At 38.8% G+C, this 16399-nt stretch overlaps 3 protein-coding genes and 1 long non-coding RNA gene across 7 annotated transcripts in view; 2 read left to right on the top strand and 2 right to left on the bottom strand.

Moving 5' to 3' along the window:
• LOC107602966 (son of sevenless homolog 2-like) overlaps positions 1-3338 on the top strand; it is a 24856-nt gene extending 21518 nt beyond the window's left edge. Inside the window, exon 21 of one of the 3 annotated variants that reach the window (XM_016295618.1) lies at positions 3137-3338. In XM_016295618.1, coding sequence (XP_016151104.1) covers positions 3137-3217 — 81 coding nt within the window. In that variant the 3' untranslated portion in view covers positions 3218-3338. Of the gene's footprint in view, positions 1-1163; positions 3078-3136 lie in introns of those variants that run through there. The other 2 variants (XM_016295619.1, XM_016295617.1) reach the window with 2 other exon arrangements.
• Positions 1-4136, bottom strand: part of LOC107602972 (uncharacterized) — a 14049-nt gene extending 9913 nt beyond the window's left edge. The window contains exon 1 of the long non-coding RNA XR_001611086.1: positions 4126-4136. This is a non-coding gene — a long non-coding RNA (uncharacterized lncRNA). The remainder of the gene's footprint in view (positions 1-4125) is intronic.
• A 1123-nt stretch (positions 4137-5259) lies between these two features.
• On the bottom strand, positions 5260-12730 carry LOC107602920 (uncharacterized). The gene is made up of 7 exons (XM_016295542.1): positions 12620-12730; positions 12348-12428; positions 11824-11969; positions 11497-11685; positions 10040-10679; positions 9465-9553; positions 5260-5482 (listed from the first exon to the last, which is right to left on the bottom strand). Exons 1-7 carry the CDS (start codon positions 12728-12730, stop codon positions 5395-5397), a joined length of 1344 nt encoding a protein of 447 aa, XP_016151028.1. The 3' UTR covers positions 5260-5394.
• A 677-nt stretch (positions 12731-13407) lies between these two features.
• LOC107602929 (cyclin-dependent kinase inhibitor 3-like) overlaps positions 13408-16399 on the top strand; it is a 9316-nt gene continuing 6324 nt past the window's right edge. The window contains exons 1-2 of one of the 2 annotated variants that reach the window (XM_016295552.1): positions 13408-13489; positions 14454-14676. In XM_016295552.1, coding sequence (XP_016151038.1) covers positions 14459-14676 — 218 coding nt within the window. In that variant the 5' untranslated portion in view covers positions 13408-13489; positions 14454-14458. Of the gene's footprint in view, positions 13490-13792; positions 14068-14453; positions 14677-16399 lie in introns of those variants that run through there. The other variant, XM_016295551.1, reaches the window with a different exon arrangement.

Below are 16399 nucleotides of genomic sequence, written 5' to 3'. Positions count from 1 at the left end.
AGGCAAGGCAAGTTTATTTGTATAGCACATTTCATACACAATGGTAATTCAAAGTGCTTTACATAAAAGAAAAGAAAAAAATATAATCACAACAATAAAACAAGGAATTTAAAAACTTTTAAAATTGATTTCAAATGAATTTTTTAAACAGTTAAAAATTGAAAATGATTATATATAAAATACAGTGCAATCAGTTCGGACGTAGCACAGTGCTCATTCAATAAATGCACAGCTAAACCGATACGTTTTGAGTCAAGATTTAAATGTGGCTGCGGGCAGCATAATAGCTAAAAGCGGACTTCCCTTGTTTTGGGTGAACCCTTGGTATTTCTAACTGACTCGATCCTAATGATCTGAGTGGTCTGTTAGGTTTATATTCAGTGAGCATATCTGCAATGTATTTAGGTCCTAGGCCATTGAGTGATTTATAAACGAGTAAAAGTACTTTAAAATCAATCCTAAATATAACTGGAAGCCAGTGTAAGGACCTGAGGACTGGTGTGATATGCTCAGATTTTCTGGTTCTAATCCTGGCAGCAGCGTTCTGGATGAGCTGCAGCTGTCTAATAGTCTTCTTGGGAAGGCCAGACTTCTTGGGAACCAATGCTAGTATTGGTATCAGTGCATCCCTACATTTATGGTTTCATGAACTTTCTGAAAGAACTTAAATTTACTAGACTGAATCAAACTTATGTACATAGGGGTGGGTGATATGGCAAAAATGTATTTCAGGTGGGATTATGATCTAGTCTTATCACAATTCTTTTTCAAGTTGGATTTGAGACTTTTTTTTTTTAAGTTACTGAGTTAGTACAACCAAACTAATTTCCCTATTAAAAAAATGTAGTCATACATGGTTAAAAAAAAAAGAAAAAGAGCACATACCCATAATACATATTACTTTTAGCATTTGTGACACTTATTTTGTTGCATTTTATTTTTTCTCTAATTCATTATTTAAAAAATGAATTGCAAATTATCAGCATAATTAGAGTGAAAAGTTGAATTAAAAACAGTATTATGCATTTCAGAATGTCTTTATTTGGTTTGTCCTGTTTATGCTTTACTAAGATATTATTTAGTCAATTTCACAGGCTTTCATCATTGCATCACGTTGTGCCGTCACATTTACACGAGTGCATTCTGTCCTCTCTTAAGTTGAGTTCTAGGCCTGAAAGTCCTCCCGCCATTCCACCACGACAGCCTCCTCCTCCTCGCCTGCAACCACGTGTCCCAGTAATCAACGGGCCGACAGACGGGCCGCTGCCGAGCCCCCCGCCCCCTCCGCCCCGTGATCCCCTGCCGGACACACCTCCGCCAGTTCCACAGCGACCGCCGGAGATCTTCATCAACTACCCAGTGAACATGCAGCCATCTCCAGGAGGCCGTTTCCACTGGGACTTCATCAGCTCGCCCAGCGCTCCCAACACCCCTCCCGGTACGCCCTCGCCCCGCATTCCGCCCCCCGGCACGCCTTCTCCACGCGTGCCTCGGCGCCCTTGCACACCGTGCGTCAGTCAACCCAGTCTGGTCCACCTGCCCCCGCCCACTCCGGCCCCTCCCATACCGCCTCGGCACAACTCCACCCCTGCGCTGCCAAAACTGCCCCCCAAGACTTACAAGAGAGAACTGTCTCAATCCACACACACTCTCTCACAGCCATCCATACACACTCTCTCGCTAGTCGACAACAGGGACAGCAACGAATAAGAGCATCACACCCTAAAATACAGATGTGAGTGTGTGTGTGTGTGTGTTTTAACAACGTTTAACCTGGAACCAGACAATCTGATGCTAATGAAAACCTGAAGACGTTCATTGCTCTTGAGGAATGTGATTATCACTCATTTTTCACATCCGTCACGTTCACCATGCAGAGCTACACAAGGTCATGTGCTCGTTGACAGCACATTTACTGATGGAAATGCTGCTCTGAGGCCTTTCACCACCGTCAGACTCTGCTGTGGATGTTTATTTGGTTGCAGGTCAAAGGTCAACCAGGGTTCAACCCGAACACCCTCAGCACGCCTCTCTTCGGTTGCCTTTAACTCACAGCCGTGACCTTGACCAGAGATTGTACCCTTCAGGTGAACTCTTGACATTTTGGTGAGAGCTTTTTCCTTACTATTTCCTTACTATTTAAAGCCAATATGATGTCTTAACCCCTCCCCTCAAAGGCGTACTCATCTATTCGTCGATTCATCACAAACCAATACTTACTCCCCTTGATTTCCGCACCAGACTCTTAATGTGCCTTCAATATCAGTACTGAACAAAATGTAAGTGTCTGAAAGCATTCGCCTTGACCATGCTTAGAACAAATGTCTAGACAACACCTCCATTCGTCCGTTTGTGTGCATGCGCTCCAAGTATTCTGTACAGAGTGACATATCTGCCCTCACTACTCACCTCGGCACCATGGCCCAGTTGCTGATGTATCTACTGACAATCTCAGTCTGAGACCCACCAGATTCACACACTGTTGTAGAGTTTGGTGTGGACCAGTGTCAAGTTTGTGCGGTGAGCCTTTTTTTTGCACTTTAGGGCAGTACTGTTACAGAGAAGCAGAGGACTCAAACTCACAATCCTGTGACCTTATGACCCTGTCCTGCTAACCCCTGTCCTTTGGGCTGGTCAGGACAACTGTCGGGCTGTTTCCCAAAACTCATGAACTTTGGGACACGGTCAGAATGTTCTATTGTAAATCACGCCTCCTGCTCTCATTCAGGTCCGCTCCATCAACAGAACCAGGTCCATACAGGAAGGGCTTCATCACCAGAGCAATTCCTATCCAATCGACCACGGATATGGTCTCTGAGGTGATCAGCCATTGAGGGACTGCAGTGTTTTGTAGTGATGTCACATCTTGTATGTGTAGAATATCATCCTGGCCACTTCCACTGAGATGATTGGTCAGTTGGTTTGAAGTGTTAGTAATTCCCAAAAACTCACTGTGTGTGCGTGTGTGTGTGTGTGTGTGTGCGTGCGTGTGTGAGCATTCAAGGCCTGTAACTGCTTTTGTACCATGTTCTCCATGAGACTCATTAATAAACTCGCAGTCTTATTTTCTACTGAATGTTTTTATTCCTCTGTTTATGTGCATTGTTACATCAAAGTGTTTATTTCTCTCTGACAGATCACATCATGCTGGAAGACGTTTGTTGAATTTAGATGTTGTGAGCAGGGCCGGATTAACATAAGGGCTAGGCGGGGCTGAAGCCCCAGGGCCCGTGGATTGAGGGGGCCCGACGTGATTGGCTGTGCTGTGGAGGAAAGGAAAAGTAGACCTAGAACTAGGGCTGGACAATAATTCAATATCAATATGTATCGCGATATAATTTTTTTCAATAACGGTGATATGATTTTTAAACACATTTCCGATATTTCGATATACATTACCAGTTTCCCATACATTGATTTATTTGTGGCGTTTGACTTCGTTGAATAAACATGAAGTTGTATTTACAACACTGTTCCAGAACACTTCAACCCAAATATTCAGCTGTGTGCAGCACATTTTACGGAGGACGAGGACTGTTTCCTGAACCAGTAGCCTACAATGCTTCTGTGGCACAAAGGCTGTTTCTATAAAGTGGGGCAATTCCAACTTTGCAAGGACAGTCTAGCGCTTCTGACTCACAGCCTGTAAGTACGTTTACCTATTTAAAGAATTTGCCACTGATGATTGAAACGTGAGTTTTGAGCAGTGTAGAGTAGCGCTTGTTGTTTATCATTTCTCTGATCACAAATGCAGACATGGTTTTATGTTTACGCAGCGCAATACGCAACGCGTAAAAAGACAGTATAAGTCATTATAATCATTATAACCAGTCCCCACTGGATGCAACAAATGCCTCGATTGTAATGCGTTTCATTGTTTTTGTCTCGTCGCTTCGGGACACGGCATCACAGTATGGTGAGGGGCGTAACATTTCCATCACACGCTTGAGGCATTCAGCCAATCACAACGCACTGGATAGCTGGCCAATCAGCATACGCCTCGCTTTTCAGACCGTTGAGTTTTGAAAAAATCAACGCATTTCAGAAAGGCGGGGCATAGAGGAGAAACAATAATGTACAGTATGTGGAAAATAATGTGTTTTTTTAACCTTAAACCGCATAAACACATTGCATTACACCAAATACACAAAATAATTTTTTTTTAGCAACAGCATGACCCCTTTAATAAATTATTTATTCAAATTGCCCTAACCCCAGCAAACATTTATGGGGGACTGTGTGGTGTGGGCCAGATGGGCTGAATTTAAGCACCAGCCCAGCCCTGATGATTCTCCTCTTCTAGGGCCAGAAAGAAGACCTAATAATAAAACTATTTAATGTAAACTCCTTAAGGGAGCTGAATATGCTTAACAGTTGCTGTTTGCTTTGACTTCATATATCTGGTGTTAATGTATTTATTATTTTAATGTGTTGTAGCCTGGAATATTTAGTGTTCCACTACACATAGGGCCCTGGGGCTATAGCAAACCCCTATGTGTTCTTAATCCGGGCCTGGTTGTGAGGTGGTGCTTCATGTTAGTTCACAGTAGGGGTGCAACGGATCGTAGATGATCCGTGATCTGTACGGACCCGGCCCCACGGTTCGGCACGCATGTGATTTGCGGATTAACTGTTAAGTTTAACCATCATAGAGCGAAAGTTTATCATTTGCACATGTTTTGTCTTGCCAGTTTACACATTCAAGCAATTTTAATTTGGACGCTGTTTTCTGCTGCACACGCAGAGACACCACGCGAACAGCGAATTGATTCCTCTTTCACATACACACAAAGTTATGTTAAAATACCAGTTTTGGCAAGTATTCTAGTAAACACAGTCGGTTATGTCTTGAGTGAACCTAAAAAGCTGGGAAAAAAAAACCCGGATGTGTGTCAGTAATCGGTCCGTGCATTTGGTCTTAAAGAGACAGCAGCCAATAAATACCTGTTTCTGTCTGCTAATCAAATAACACCACAGCTCTAACAAAGATTAATCTGTATTTAACTTGTGCAGTGAGTACTATTGTGTTATTTTACACTTAATTATTAAATTTCTGCACCTGAATGCTACTGTTACTAACTTTATTTGTAACTGTGTTTTGTTGTATTCATATATGCTTGTAATTTGTGTAATTGTTCTTGTTTTATTATACTAACTTTATTAAAGCTAGTAGTTTTGCTGTGGTATAGAAGTACTTAAAGTAAGCTTTCACTAATTTTGTTTTTTATTTAAATTTTTTTGCTGATCCGAACCGTGAGTTTTGTGATCCGTTGCACCACTAGTTCACAGTGAGAAGTTGTCATTTGTAATCTCAGATTTTTAAAAAAGATTCCAGTTATTTCATTGGATGAAGTAGAGACGTTCCCTGTGTATGATTCGTTGCACCAGTTTGTGTCAGACTGTACTGCAGGGTCCTTCGCTGTCCTCGCTGTCATGCCACACTGCTTCAGCCCGCTGAACTCCAGTCCCTCTATATGCAGATCTAAAACAACACATACACACATTACTACTTTGGAGTGCACTTAACTGGCATCACTCAGTTTTACGTTTAGCACAGAGATAAATTGGCACATCATTTTATTGGCAGTTTGAGTTTTATTGGATTTCAGAAATTGTTCATAATGGCATACTACTGGCTCTGCAGATGACATGTAGATAACTGTTATCTCAGATATATTAAGTGCTGTTGAATATGTAGCAAAAATGAGGTAAACAAAAACTAAACTGCAATTACAATAAAAAGGTTGATGCTAGAGAATTGTAGTCCAAGCCAATTATTTGAACAGTGTTTGCATTGCCTTTCTTCTGATCCCAACTTTAGGAAAGAGTGGATGAACTTTATTTTTAATGAAGATCCAGACTGTGTCAGTACAAACTTGGTTCTTTGTTCACTTTAATTATCGCAGATTTGTTTACAATCAAGGCACGATTTGACGCAGGATTTTCAGAAAGATTGAAACTAAAAAATGATGCTGCGCTGACAATATTGGATCTGACAGTAATGTTGCATCACAAGTGTGAGTAACTGTTTTTATGTGGTCACTATTGCTTTGTCTGTTATTATAGCTCCTTTGATATGTACCGAGTACTTATGCATTTTTTAACCTAAATCACTGTAGCGTCCATCTATGAAGGATGTAGGCTATCAAACATACACAACTGTTAGCCAATCATAGCAGTGGGCATTTACTTCTGAGTAGGGGTGGGCGATACGGCAAAAATATCATATCACAATTTTTTTTTGTATCATGATTTTTTTGTCATGTTAGTTTTACTATTTTGCAAGCAAATTTCCCTATTATAAAGGCAAAGCCTTTCAAGGTAACAAAATATTTTAAAAAATGGCAGATATTTAGACCAAAGTGGGCGAAAATAAAAATCTTTGCCATTATTTTATCTTTGTTATTAAAAATAAGAACAATGATACACATTACAAATACACATAATATACAAATAAAACAAACAATGCTTCATTTTCAGGTACGATGTATTTAGCAGGAGCATTCAAGAAACTGAATGAACAAATATAAAAATAAAACACTATATAGATTGATTCCTATTAAAGCAACTGTATTAAAGTTTTTCAGTCAAGAATAGTGAGTGATTTTTCTGTGCATTTTTGTTGTTTTATTAACATAAAAGGAATAAGTTCACCCAAAAAATTCTGTCATCTGTCTGTTAATTTTGTCATAGTGTTTTATTTTTATACCATCGTTTACTCACTCAAAGTTGTTTTAAACCTGAATGAGTTTCTTTCTGCTGAACATAAATACTATTTTGAAGAACGTGGAAAACCATAGTTGCTGGTCCACAGTGACTTCCATAGTATTTTTTTTCCCACTATCAAAATCAGTGTGGACCAGCAACTGTTTGGTTACCCACATTCTTTAAAATATTATTTTGTGTTCAGCACAAGAAAGAAATGAATTCAGATTTGGGACAACGTGAGTGAGTAAATAATACAGAAATAACATTTTAGGGTGTACAATCCCTTTAATGACAGTCGGCTACATGTTTAGTACTGTCCCTTTAAGACCTGCGCGCATCTAAAATACAGGCATGCATCCGTTTTCTTCTCTCAACTGTTTACTTTCATTTTAGACGTAACCAACTGAGTCTATATGTAAAGCTTTTGTGTTTTGACAGTATTAGCGCAAAAGATAAGCTAGTTCAGTAATCAGGCGCTCTTTTTGACAGGTTTTTAGTTCACGCGCTTGGGTAGGTGCTCCGAAAAAGCGCATGTCAGAACAGCACGCGAATGAAATGTTTAAAGGGGTGGTTGACTGTTTTTTTCTAGGCTTGATTGTTTTTATGGGGTGCAGTCTAACATGTTAATGCTTCGTTTAAAAAAAAACGCGTTTAAAAAAATTTATTCTACACCGCTCTGTCCCTTCTCTGATAAATGCTCCGATTAGTTCCTGCTTTTATGAAGCCCCTCCCTCAGAAATACGCGATGGGCTCTGATTGGTTAACTAGTCCAGTGTGTTGTGATCATATAGACTGTATAAAAACATGGACTAGTGTCCGTGACGTCCCCGTAGATTTCCGAAGAGCGTTTTTGAAGCTCAAAAGTGGGCGGAGCCAGCCGTCGCCATCTTGGCAGCGTGTCACCGTGGGTCACTCCCGGATAATCGAAAATGGGCAAAGAGGGAGCAGGTTGCTGAAACCACGCCCTCCTAGCTCGATGGTGGTGAGATCAGCGGCAATCCACCTGTCACTCAAGTGGCCACGCCTTTAATTATGCAGAACTTTAAGGCTTAATATAATTTAAACGGATGAGTTATAAAAAAAAATTCACCCCCCTCACAGTTGTCATGAAGGGCAAAATTAGCTATATAGACTAAATCATGTTTTGAACCAGGCTGTAAACATGTTTTTTTTCTGCTGTAAAGTTGGGCATTTTAACATGGGGAGTCTATGGGATTGACTCCCTTTTGCAGCCAGCCTCTAGCGGCCAGTTGACGAATTACAGTTTAAGTCACTTCCTTGTTGGCTTCACCAGAGAGAGGGGGAGGTTGCCGCTTGGTTGTGATTCGCTTAACCGCCAGCCCAGTGCTCGTCTAATCGTCACGCCCCTCTCCTCAGCTGCATGTGCTCCGGTTGTAAACAATGACGTCGTCAATATTGCTTATCAATTTGAGCCCAAATGCAGAGTGAAGAGGTTAATGAAGAGGATCGTGCAGAACCAGTGCAAGCACACAGCTCAAATGGTATGTTTTTTTGTTTGTTGTTGTCTCATACTTTTAGACACACTGTTATTTGTAAATGCTACTTCTTATGTTAGCTTTTAATATACGGTTTTATCCTGATTAAAGCTTTAATACAGCACGGCAACCACGTGTCTGTCTGTCTATACACATAAAGTGTATAACTGGAACAGTTCATTGTTGGAGATGAGCTGATGATCTGAATGAGAGAGAGAGAGAGAAATGCAGAGCAGGGGATGCGAGGAACAGGGTAAAGAACGGCTGCTTTAGATCATTGATTGTGAAACTTGTGAATCCATTACAATCATTAGAAGACAGAATCATGATTCATATATGAATATATTTTTAATGCATGCACTGACCGTATGGCAACAACTCTTCCTCTTTTCTAAAGCAGCACAACATTGACTCGCCCCCTTTGTTGCATGTTCCCGTGTTTATGTAAATTTCTGGGTTTGTGACGTCACAAACCTGGGAAGTAGCTCGTTGTAGTCCTTACAAGCCATTTTTGTAGGCATTAAACTGCCATAACTTTAAAAGACGATATCTCCGTTTGCATTGAACTTTCAGCGTCGTAACTTTGCAGATATTGTTTAAAGCCTAACCAGCAACATTACACACTAACGTTAAAAAAGTGAAATCGCAATCAACCATCCCTTTAACCAGTAAGGCTTTAAAGCAGATGCAAATAATGTACTTTTGTGATTGCGAATAAGTGGCGTTGTACAGTATATATTGAGATAGAAGTGTCAGAACTGCAGCTGATAGAATGTGTGCTATACCACGATAATACAATATTTCTTCAAAAGCAGATCGTGAAGACATTTTTATCGTCCATGATCAAAAATCGTCATATCGCACACCCCTACTTCTGAGTCTAAAAACAGGACAGAAAATAGCCTATCATATTTTTTTGTTAAAATCTTGGTAACAAAAGTTTACAAAATAATAAACAAGGCAGTTCATGTCCCCTTTAAAAATACTTTGTAGTTAAATTTGTAGTTAATTGATTTAAGTATGATTTTAAGTATTTTACATAAATGGATGGCACCAGCATCCTAAATTATCACACAGTGCCAAATGCTATACAAGTGGCCTTTAGTTCAAATTGAATGACAGGAATGATAATCTCACTGTTGTGGACATTTTTATACAAATTTACATAAACGCTTAACTGTTTTATAACAAAGATTATTAAATGTTCTGTTGTATAATACATATTTTGGCAGGTCATCAGGAAAAATGCACGCCCCTTACCGTGATTGGTCAGTTTCTTGCTGCTGATTAATGATCTGATTGGTTGAGCTGAAAGACACCGAGTTCTCTTTTGCAGGAGTTGCATCACCCTGAAAGAGGAAGGTGAGTGTTTTTCTTAGTAATGGTTCATGTGATATTTCAGCGGCAGCAGCCGAAATCACATACTTATGCAAAAAACAGTGTGTGAAAAGAGTAGTATGTCTGACTTCATTGTTTTCACTAAACAGCTGGAGAAAAGTTCCTGGATGTCTTACTACTTCTGATGTTATTCTGAAGTGACATCCAATGGATACATCACTATCCCATGAGGCCACGGGAGAGGATTTGTGAACAGCAGCTGATATAACTAATGCTGGTAGGTCACATGACAAATGCATGTCCAGATTACATTCATACTACACATTCATGCTATATAGAACATACTTTTTTAACAGTCATGAAGCAATTACTAAAGGTGTACCTATAGATGCAGCCAATGTTTTTGGTGCAAAACAGCTTGACCAACATTATAATTGGTCCTCAGGGGGACAAAATAGTGATTCAGAATGTGGTCATTTTTGTGTGATGTCTCAAACCTGTGAGTAAGTCTGGTCCCAAATCGGCCGGAAGGCACTGCTGAGGATTCTGTGTGGTTTTGGGGCACGTGTTTTTCCTTGCCCCCCAATGCGAACCTCAGCAGGAATAGGAGCCCGTTTGGGAATCTGCCACGCCATGCATAATCCTCCCCCTGCCTGCACGGCTGAAGCGTTGTGAGTGTATGAAGGTTTGAGGAGAACTGGAACCTCGCTGTCCTCTTCATCATCATCCTCATCATCACGTGCTTCCGCTCCCCTGAGCCGATTCAGAGTTTCATCTGGGCTAGAGGTTGTTACAGAAGAGAAGTCAAAAATGGATGCGTCGGCCACGTCGCAGTCGACATCGAGACGATGCGGCGGAGGGTACAGTTCAGAGGTGTATACACGTCCATCAAGCCCCGGGGAACCACACACACGCACGGCCAGACCAGCCGAGGAGCTCTGACACTTGGCAGCAGTAGTGAGGTTTCCCCTGACACCTACAGGTGGCACAGGGTTCCGAAAGCAGCCGGCTTCTCTAGGATGACGAGGGAAGGGTATGCAGATGGGACCCGTGTGGCTCTGCCTTGCGCTGCCATTCCACATGTACTCTGCAGTCCAGCCACCAGGGGGCAGATCACACATATACTCACGGCCGTTTCTGAGGGGAGACATTAATGTTTAGTAAATGTTAAAAATCAAATTACATTTTAAAAAGTAAACTCTAATTATATTAAATCTGACTGCTGAGTACAAAGTTTAAATGAGGGATTTTTCAAGTCAACATGAAATGACAATGTATTTTATTTTTTTTAAATATATGTTTTAGATCTTATTGTGAATTAATTATCCATGTATGTTTCATATTTAAAAAAAATTTAAACTTAAGAGCAGCTATATATTTATTAAGACATGCTTATACTCTGATATTATGAAGATGACATGTTTAATATATTTATAAAATTTTAGCTACATTTAAATGTAATATTTTTAGATTTGTTACAGTTGCTTCAAATTTTATGGCACTTTTTTCATACATTAAAGCAGCTTAAAAAAATGACTTAAAACTATAAATTATTTAAAAATGTATTTATTAAATTATTCATTATTTAATTTGTTAAACCATTTTATGCAGATTGCACTGTCAAAGAACAATTTCAACAACAATTCACTGGAAAGAAGCAAATTTAATCATTTAGAACTGATAAATGCCCATAATTTTAAAACTTATATTAATTTCCAGGTCTAGTAATCACAATTGAAAAATGAAATAAATGTGCATAAATCAACCATTTTTTTCTTGGATTTATTCTAAGTGTGTTCAACTGATAATATATTTGTATCCAATTATGAAAGTAGCTACATTTAAATGTTTACATGGGAATTACATATTATTTCAGATCTGCATCATTTGCAATCAGACTGAAATTGCTTGATTATTTTTCTCTCTCTAATTTCTGTATTACATGCTGGATTACCTTAAAATGCCACTGGGCCGAGGTAGCGTCTGTGAGATGCCAACACGACAGAATTTCCTCTGGTGTACAGTGCTGTCTATGCCTGCGCCTGCTGTGACGCTGGCTGTATCCGCATTAATGTTGGCACAGTACTTGGTAAAAGCGGAAGGGCCACAGTCGGGGCTCTCGGCACAGCACCTGCTTCTCAAACTGCAGACACACTAAAATTAGCATCAACCACCTGCCACAAAAGCCAGTTTCATCCAGTTAAACAGAAGAGCTCTTCATAAAATTCACATTTATTGAAGCTGTACATGACAGGCAAACAGGCAAAATAATAGGACTGACCCTTGTTCAGGCCCCACCCCCTCTTCGCATGGCCCCGCCTTCGCCAAGGTCATGTGACAGCTTGTGCAGAGGTCCCACAGCACCCGCTCGCTCTCCTGTAGTGAACACCAGTCTGCATGTCCAGCACCAGAAATGCGTAACAAGGCCTGGTGAAAATAGGAAGAGCAGTAGAGATGCAGTGTCTTTTGTTGCAACACTGAAATTGAAAATCACTTAGAAAACAGAAGACTGCATTTTAGGAAGATAATGTACAGGTGCATCTCAATAAATTAGAATGTCGTGGAAAAGTTCATTTATTTCAGTAATTCTACTCAAATTGTGAAACAATGTAAATTCAATGTCTCAGACAGTAGTGAAGTCACAAACACATCACTGGTAATGCAGGAGTTCATGAATCTAGAATAGTCTCAACTGAAGGATTTACACACCTTTACTCATCAAAATAACAAGCATTGTGTGTGTGTCACTGCAAACATATTTTTCATTTATTTTTATCAAGTTTATTCTTCAAGTATGTGACTCACCTGTATGATGTTTAGGTATGTGTGGATGCGGGAAACAGGAGCGAATAGGAGTGAAAGCAATCTGAAGCTCTCTTTCTCCTCCTAGCCGAAAAACATAAATAAACACATGAAACCAATATTATGCAAAAGTAATCAATAGACTTATGTGTGAATTTAGATGTAAGTGGGCCTGGTTGCTGTAGGCTCATTTGCAAAACTTTTACTACTGCTGAGCTAGACACAGTCATCACTTATGAACACATCTTTCATAACATGGAAAAGGAAGTTCTTGCCTGTGCATTTTGTGAATTGCTGTGGGGTGAATTTGTACTGATCTCTGTTCTCAGGAGAGTTCCCAGACTGGCCACGTATCCAAGATATGCATCAGAGAAAGACCTCTGCATAAGGACAAACAATGAATGTATAAAAACAGAGATTGTAAAATATTACATATACATATAATGAGGATTACAGTGTAATATATGTATATGCATATTTGCATTGCTTTGACTACTTTCTCTAGGTCACATGCCGTGATTGGTTGATTATGTATAATGCCTCCACACTATTGGTCAGACTACTGTTCAGTAATTACCTTTAGCAAATATGAAAACAATAGGAAGACAAAGCAAAAACAAGAAAAAACGCACAGAAGAGGTATGAAAGTATGCCTTTAATTGGGAAATTCATCCCAACAACAATAAAATACAAACAATTATTATAGGCTTACCATAGGGATTTAAGGATGAAACACTGTTTGGAGGATGGTTTTAAGTTGTTCTCACTCATTATTAACATTTTGTTAATTTCGAACCGAAGTAGTTACATAGTGTAACTTTAACATATATTTAAATGTTTTTTTATAATTAAATAAAATGTTGATCCATGTTTGCTATGCTTGTAAAAAAAATGTATAATAAGAATTAAAAATAATAACTATTTTACAGTACAACTGTAAAATTACAATACCAATACTAATTTAAAACAAACTGAAACCCTGGATCATGAGCTACTTGTGTGTAAATGATCACAGTGCCGTGGTTCACCCTGAATAATCCATAACATGATGTCACTTTTATTTTAATTTATCATGCAGCCCTAATTTCTGCTTATTTCAGGATGCAGATTTAAAGAAACCAGAAGAAACCTGCTGAAAGATGTTGGTGAGTCTAGCTGACACGTACACGTACAGTAATGGTCTAAATCATTGGTTCTCGCCCTGGTTACAGGTCTGTTCTGATTGGTTTGCGAAAGAGCAAGTTAAAATCAATGTTAACTTCATATAATAAAATGCAACTAACTTTATGATCATGCATAATTAGGATAACAAAATGTATTTTTAACCTTTAAAGGTGAGGCCAGTTACTAATCAAAATCCATGGTATATAGGCACAAATTCTTGTCAGTTAGCTAAAGGTAGTCAAATTAGTCACAGGTTACAGGTTCTTTGGCATCCTCTCAGCCTCATGAAATCAAAATGGACAATTCTTAATTCATTTTAATGAACATTGCAGCAGTTACCAAATGACAACGATCCAGTCAATTCCCTTGTGGACAAAATTGAGTCTTGTCCTACCTTTTTTTTTCTTGTTCACGAAGCTGTTTCATTTGGATATGTCACAATAGGGGAGAAAAGACCCCAATTTCCATTTCATGACATATGAGTTTATTTGCATAAGTATGGTTTGTGCCAACCCCCCAAAAATGTTGTGCAGTGAGTTATTAGAAAACAACAAACCAGGTAAAATTTCCTATTCAGTCTATGCCATGCTGCATTTAGCAGGGCCTTTTTGTGGTTATATTAATACATTTCAGTGTTTGTAAATTTGATGGATATTTTTGTTTTCTTGAATAAAATATATATACATATATATATATATATTTTTTTTTACTGTTTTGGTTGGCTGTTTTTGCAATTATTAGGGCCTGTTTGTGGTTCTATTAATACATTTCACTGTTTGAAAATGTTATGGATATTTTTGTTTTCTTGAATACTATATATATATATACATATATATATATATATATATATATATATATATATACACACACATATATTTTACAGCTTTGGTTCACAGCTTGATGTCCTGACTGTGATTTGTCTGGTGTGTGTGTGTTTGTGTGTAGCTGAGATGTGTGATCAGGGTGTGGAGGACGTGTTTGTGTTCTGTACCAGAGGAGAGCTGGTGCGCTACAGGGTGCCCTGTCTGTTAGATGTTTATTCTCAGAATGGACTCAGAGTGCACCACCTCCCCTTCCCGGACGGGGGCGCCCCAGAGCTTCCGCAATGCAGCTACATTCTGGAAGAACTGCAGGACTGCCTGCAGAATCAGCGCAGGACTGTCATACAGTAAGAAATACTCTTAGTTACTCAATTCAGAGATATTCCTCCACCCCCACTGAAAGAAATGTGATCAGTTTACCTTTATAACAAATTTAACAGAAACATTTTCATATATTCTGGCTGTTGTCAGACTCCTTGTGCAAACAAAAATCTCTCTGGATTTTTAAATGAATGTTTGACATGTAAACTGATATTTCCTACTGACACACTACATCAAAAGATAGAAATAACTAACTTAAAACCATTTTTAGCTGGTGAAAATACTACTGTTCTAAACATTTTGGCCACCACTGCACTGAACAAAATATTATTTACTTAAAAATATAGTGCATGATTTTTGCATCCTTCTTCTTCAGTAAATTTTGCATGAAATTTTAAGCAGTGTTACCTAAAAATCTTTAGTTGGCAATGCTTAAATGTTTGAGTATCCCAGTGAACGGTTTTGCTCAAATTTATTAGCTGGTGTAACACAATATTTTAAGTAGTTTATACTAATAAATTTAAGTTATTTCTACAATAAAAGTCTTGTTCACCCCATTATAAATTAAGCTCATTTAGATAGATAATTTTAAGTTTTTGTATTTTACAAAAATTACAATGACTGGAAGACACAACAGACAACTGTTGAATATTAAATGACTTCTTTATTTTCTTCTTTTTTGTTTTTTACAAATGCAACTTAAACATCTCTTAAAACATTTTCTGCTGTTCAACAATTTACAGATGTAGAAACATATCTGACTTGTTCTAAAATTTAGTTGAATAGTATGTTTGAAATGTGTGTGTGCGCCTGGTATTCCCTACATCAGTGGTTCCCAACCCTGGTCCTGGAGGCACCCCAACACTGCACATTTTGCATGTCTCCTTTCTCTGACACACCAGTTTCAGGTCTTGGAGTCTCCACTAATGAGCTGATTTGCAAAATGCAAAATGTGCAGTGTTGGGGTGCCTCCAGGACCAGGGTTGGGAACCACTGCCCTACATCATGAGGACCAAATGTTCCAACAAGGATAGTAATACTAGGGCTGTGCGATATTGAAGAAAAATGCGATATGCGATAACTCATTAAATAATGCGATATTTTATAATGCTTAAAGTGCCACATGCTCCTACAACAACTTCTGAAAGTGAACGGTAGTGTTTTACTCAAGCATTACATAAAGTCGTTGTAACATGAGTTTAGGAACTGAATAATAAAAAGGTAAAATAAAACACTGCATAGTATTTACTCTTTGAATTCAATATGCACTGATTCTTATTTAGCTACAAAAGTTATTTAGGTAAGAGCAGTGAGTGATTTTCTCTGTCTTTTGGTCATGGCCCCAAATATTGCAAGCTGTAGCGATATGCATATTGCGATATGTACATTTGTGATATTTCGATATATTGCACAGCCCTACTAGTAATTTTTGACCTTGTGGGGAACAATTTTTTGGTCCCCATGAGGAAAACAGCTTATAAAGGAGACATGCAGAATGTGCAGTGTTGGGGTGCCTCCAGGACCAGGGTTGGGAACCACTGCCCTACATCATGAGGACCAAATGTTCCAACAAGGATAGTAATACTAGGGCTGTGCGATATTGAAGAAAAATGCGATATGCGATAACTCATTAAATAATGCGATATTTTATAATGCTTAAAGTGCCACATGCTCAGATGAAACAGTTTTACTCCGCTGTTGCTGAGTCAGTTCTGTGAACTTCTATAACTATCTTGTGTCATATATATA

Source organism: Sinocyclocheilus grahami, unplaced genomic scaffold (assembly GCF_001515645.1).
Source record: "Sinocyclocheilus grahami isolate Dianchi unplaced genomic scaffold, SAMN03320097.WGS_v1.1 scaffold338.1, whole genome shotgun sequence".
Lineage (NCBI taxonomy): Eukaryota > Metazoa > Chordata > Actinopteri > Cypriniformes > Cyprinidae > Sinocyclocheilus > Sinocyclocheilus grahami.
This window is presented reverse-complemented; position numbering and strand designations above follow the sequence as displayed.

Excerpts from the sequence above, each read along its gene's own strand:
- LOC107602920 (XM_016295542.1), bottom strand. The coding sequence starts at position 12,730 with ATGCAGAGGTCTTTCTCTGATGCATATCTTGGATACGTGGCCAGTCTG. Across the intron at positions 11,686-11,823 it reads GGGGTGGGGCCTGAACAAGG|TTTGAGAAGCAGGTGCTGTG; the intron begins GTCAGTCCTATT and ends GTGTGTCTGCAG. Across the intron at positions 10,680-11,496 it reads CGGCCCAGTGGCATTTTAAG|AAACGGCCGTGAGTATATGT; the intron begins GTAATCCAGCAT and ends GTCTCCCCTCAG.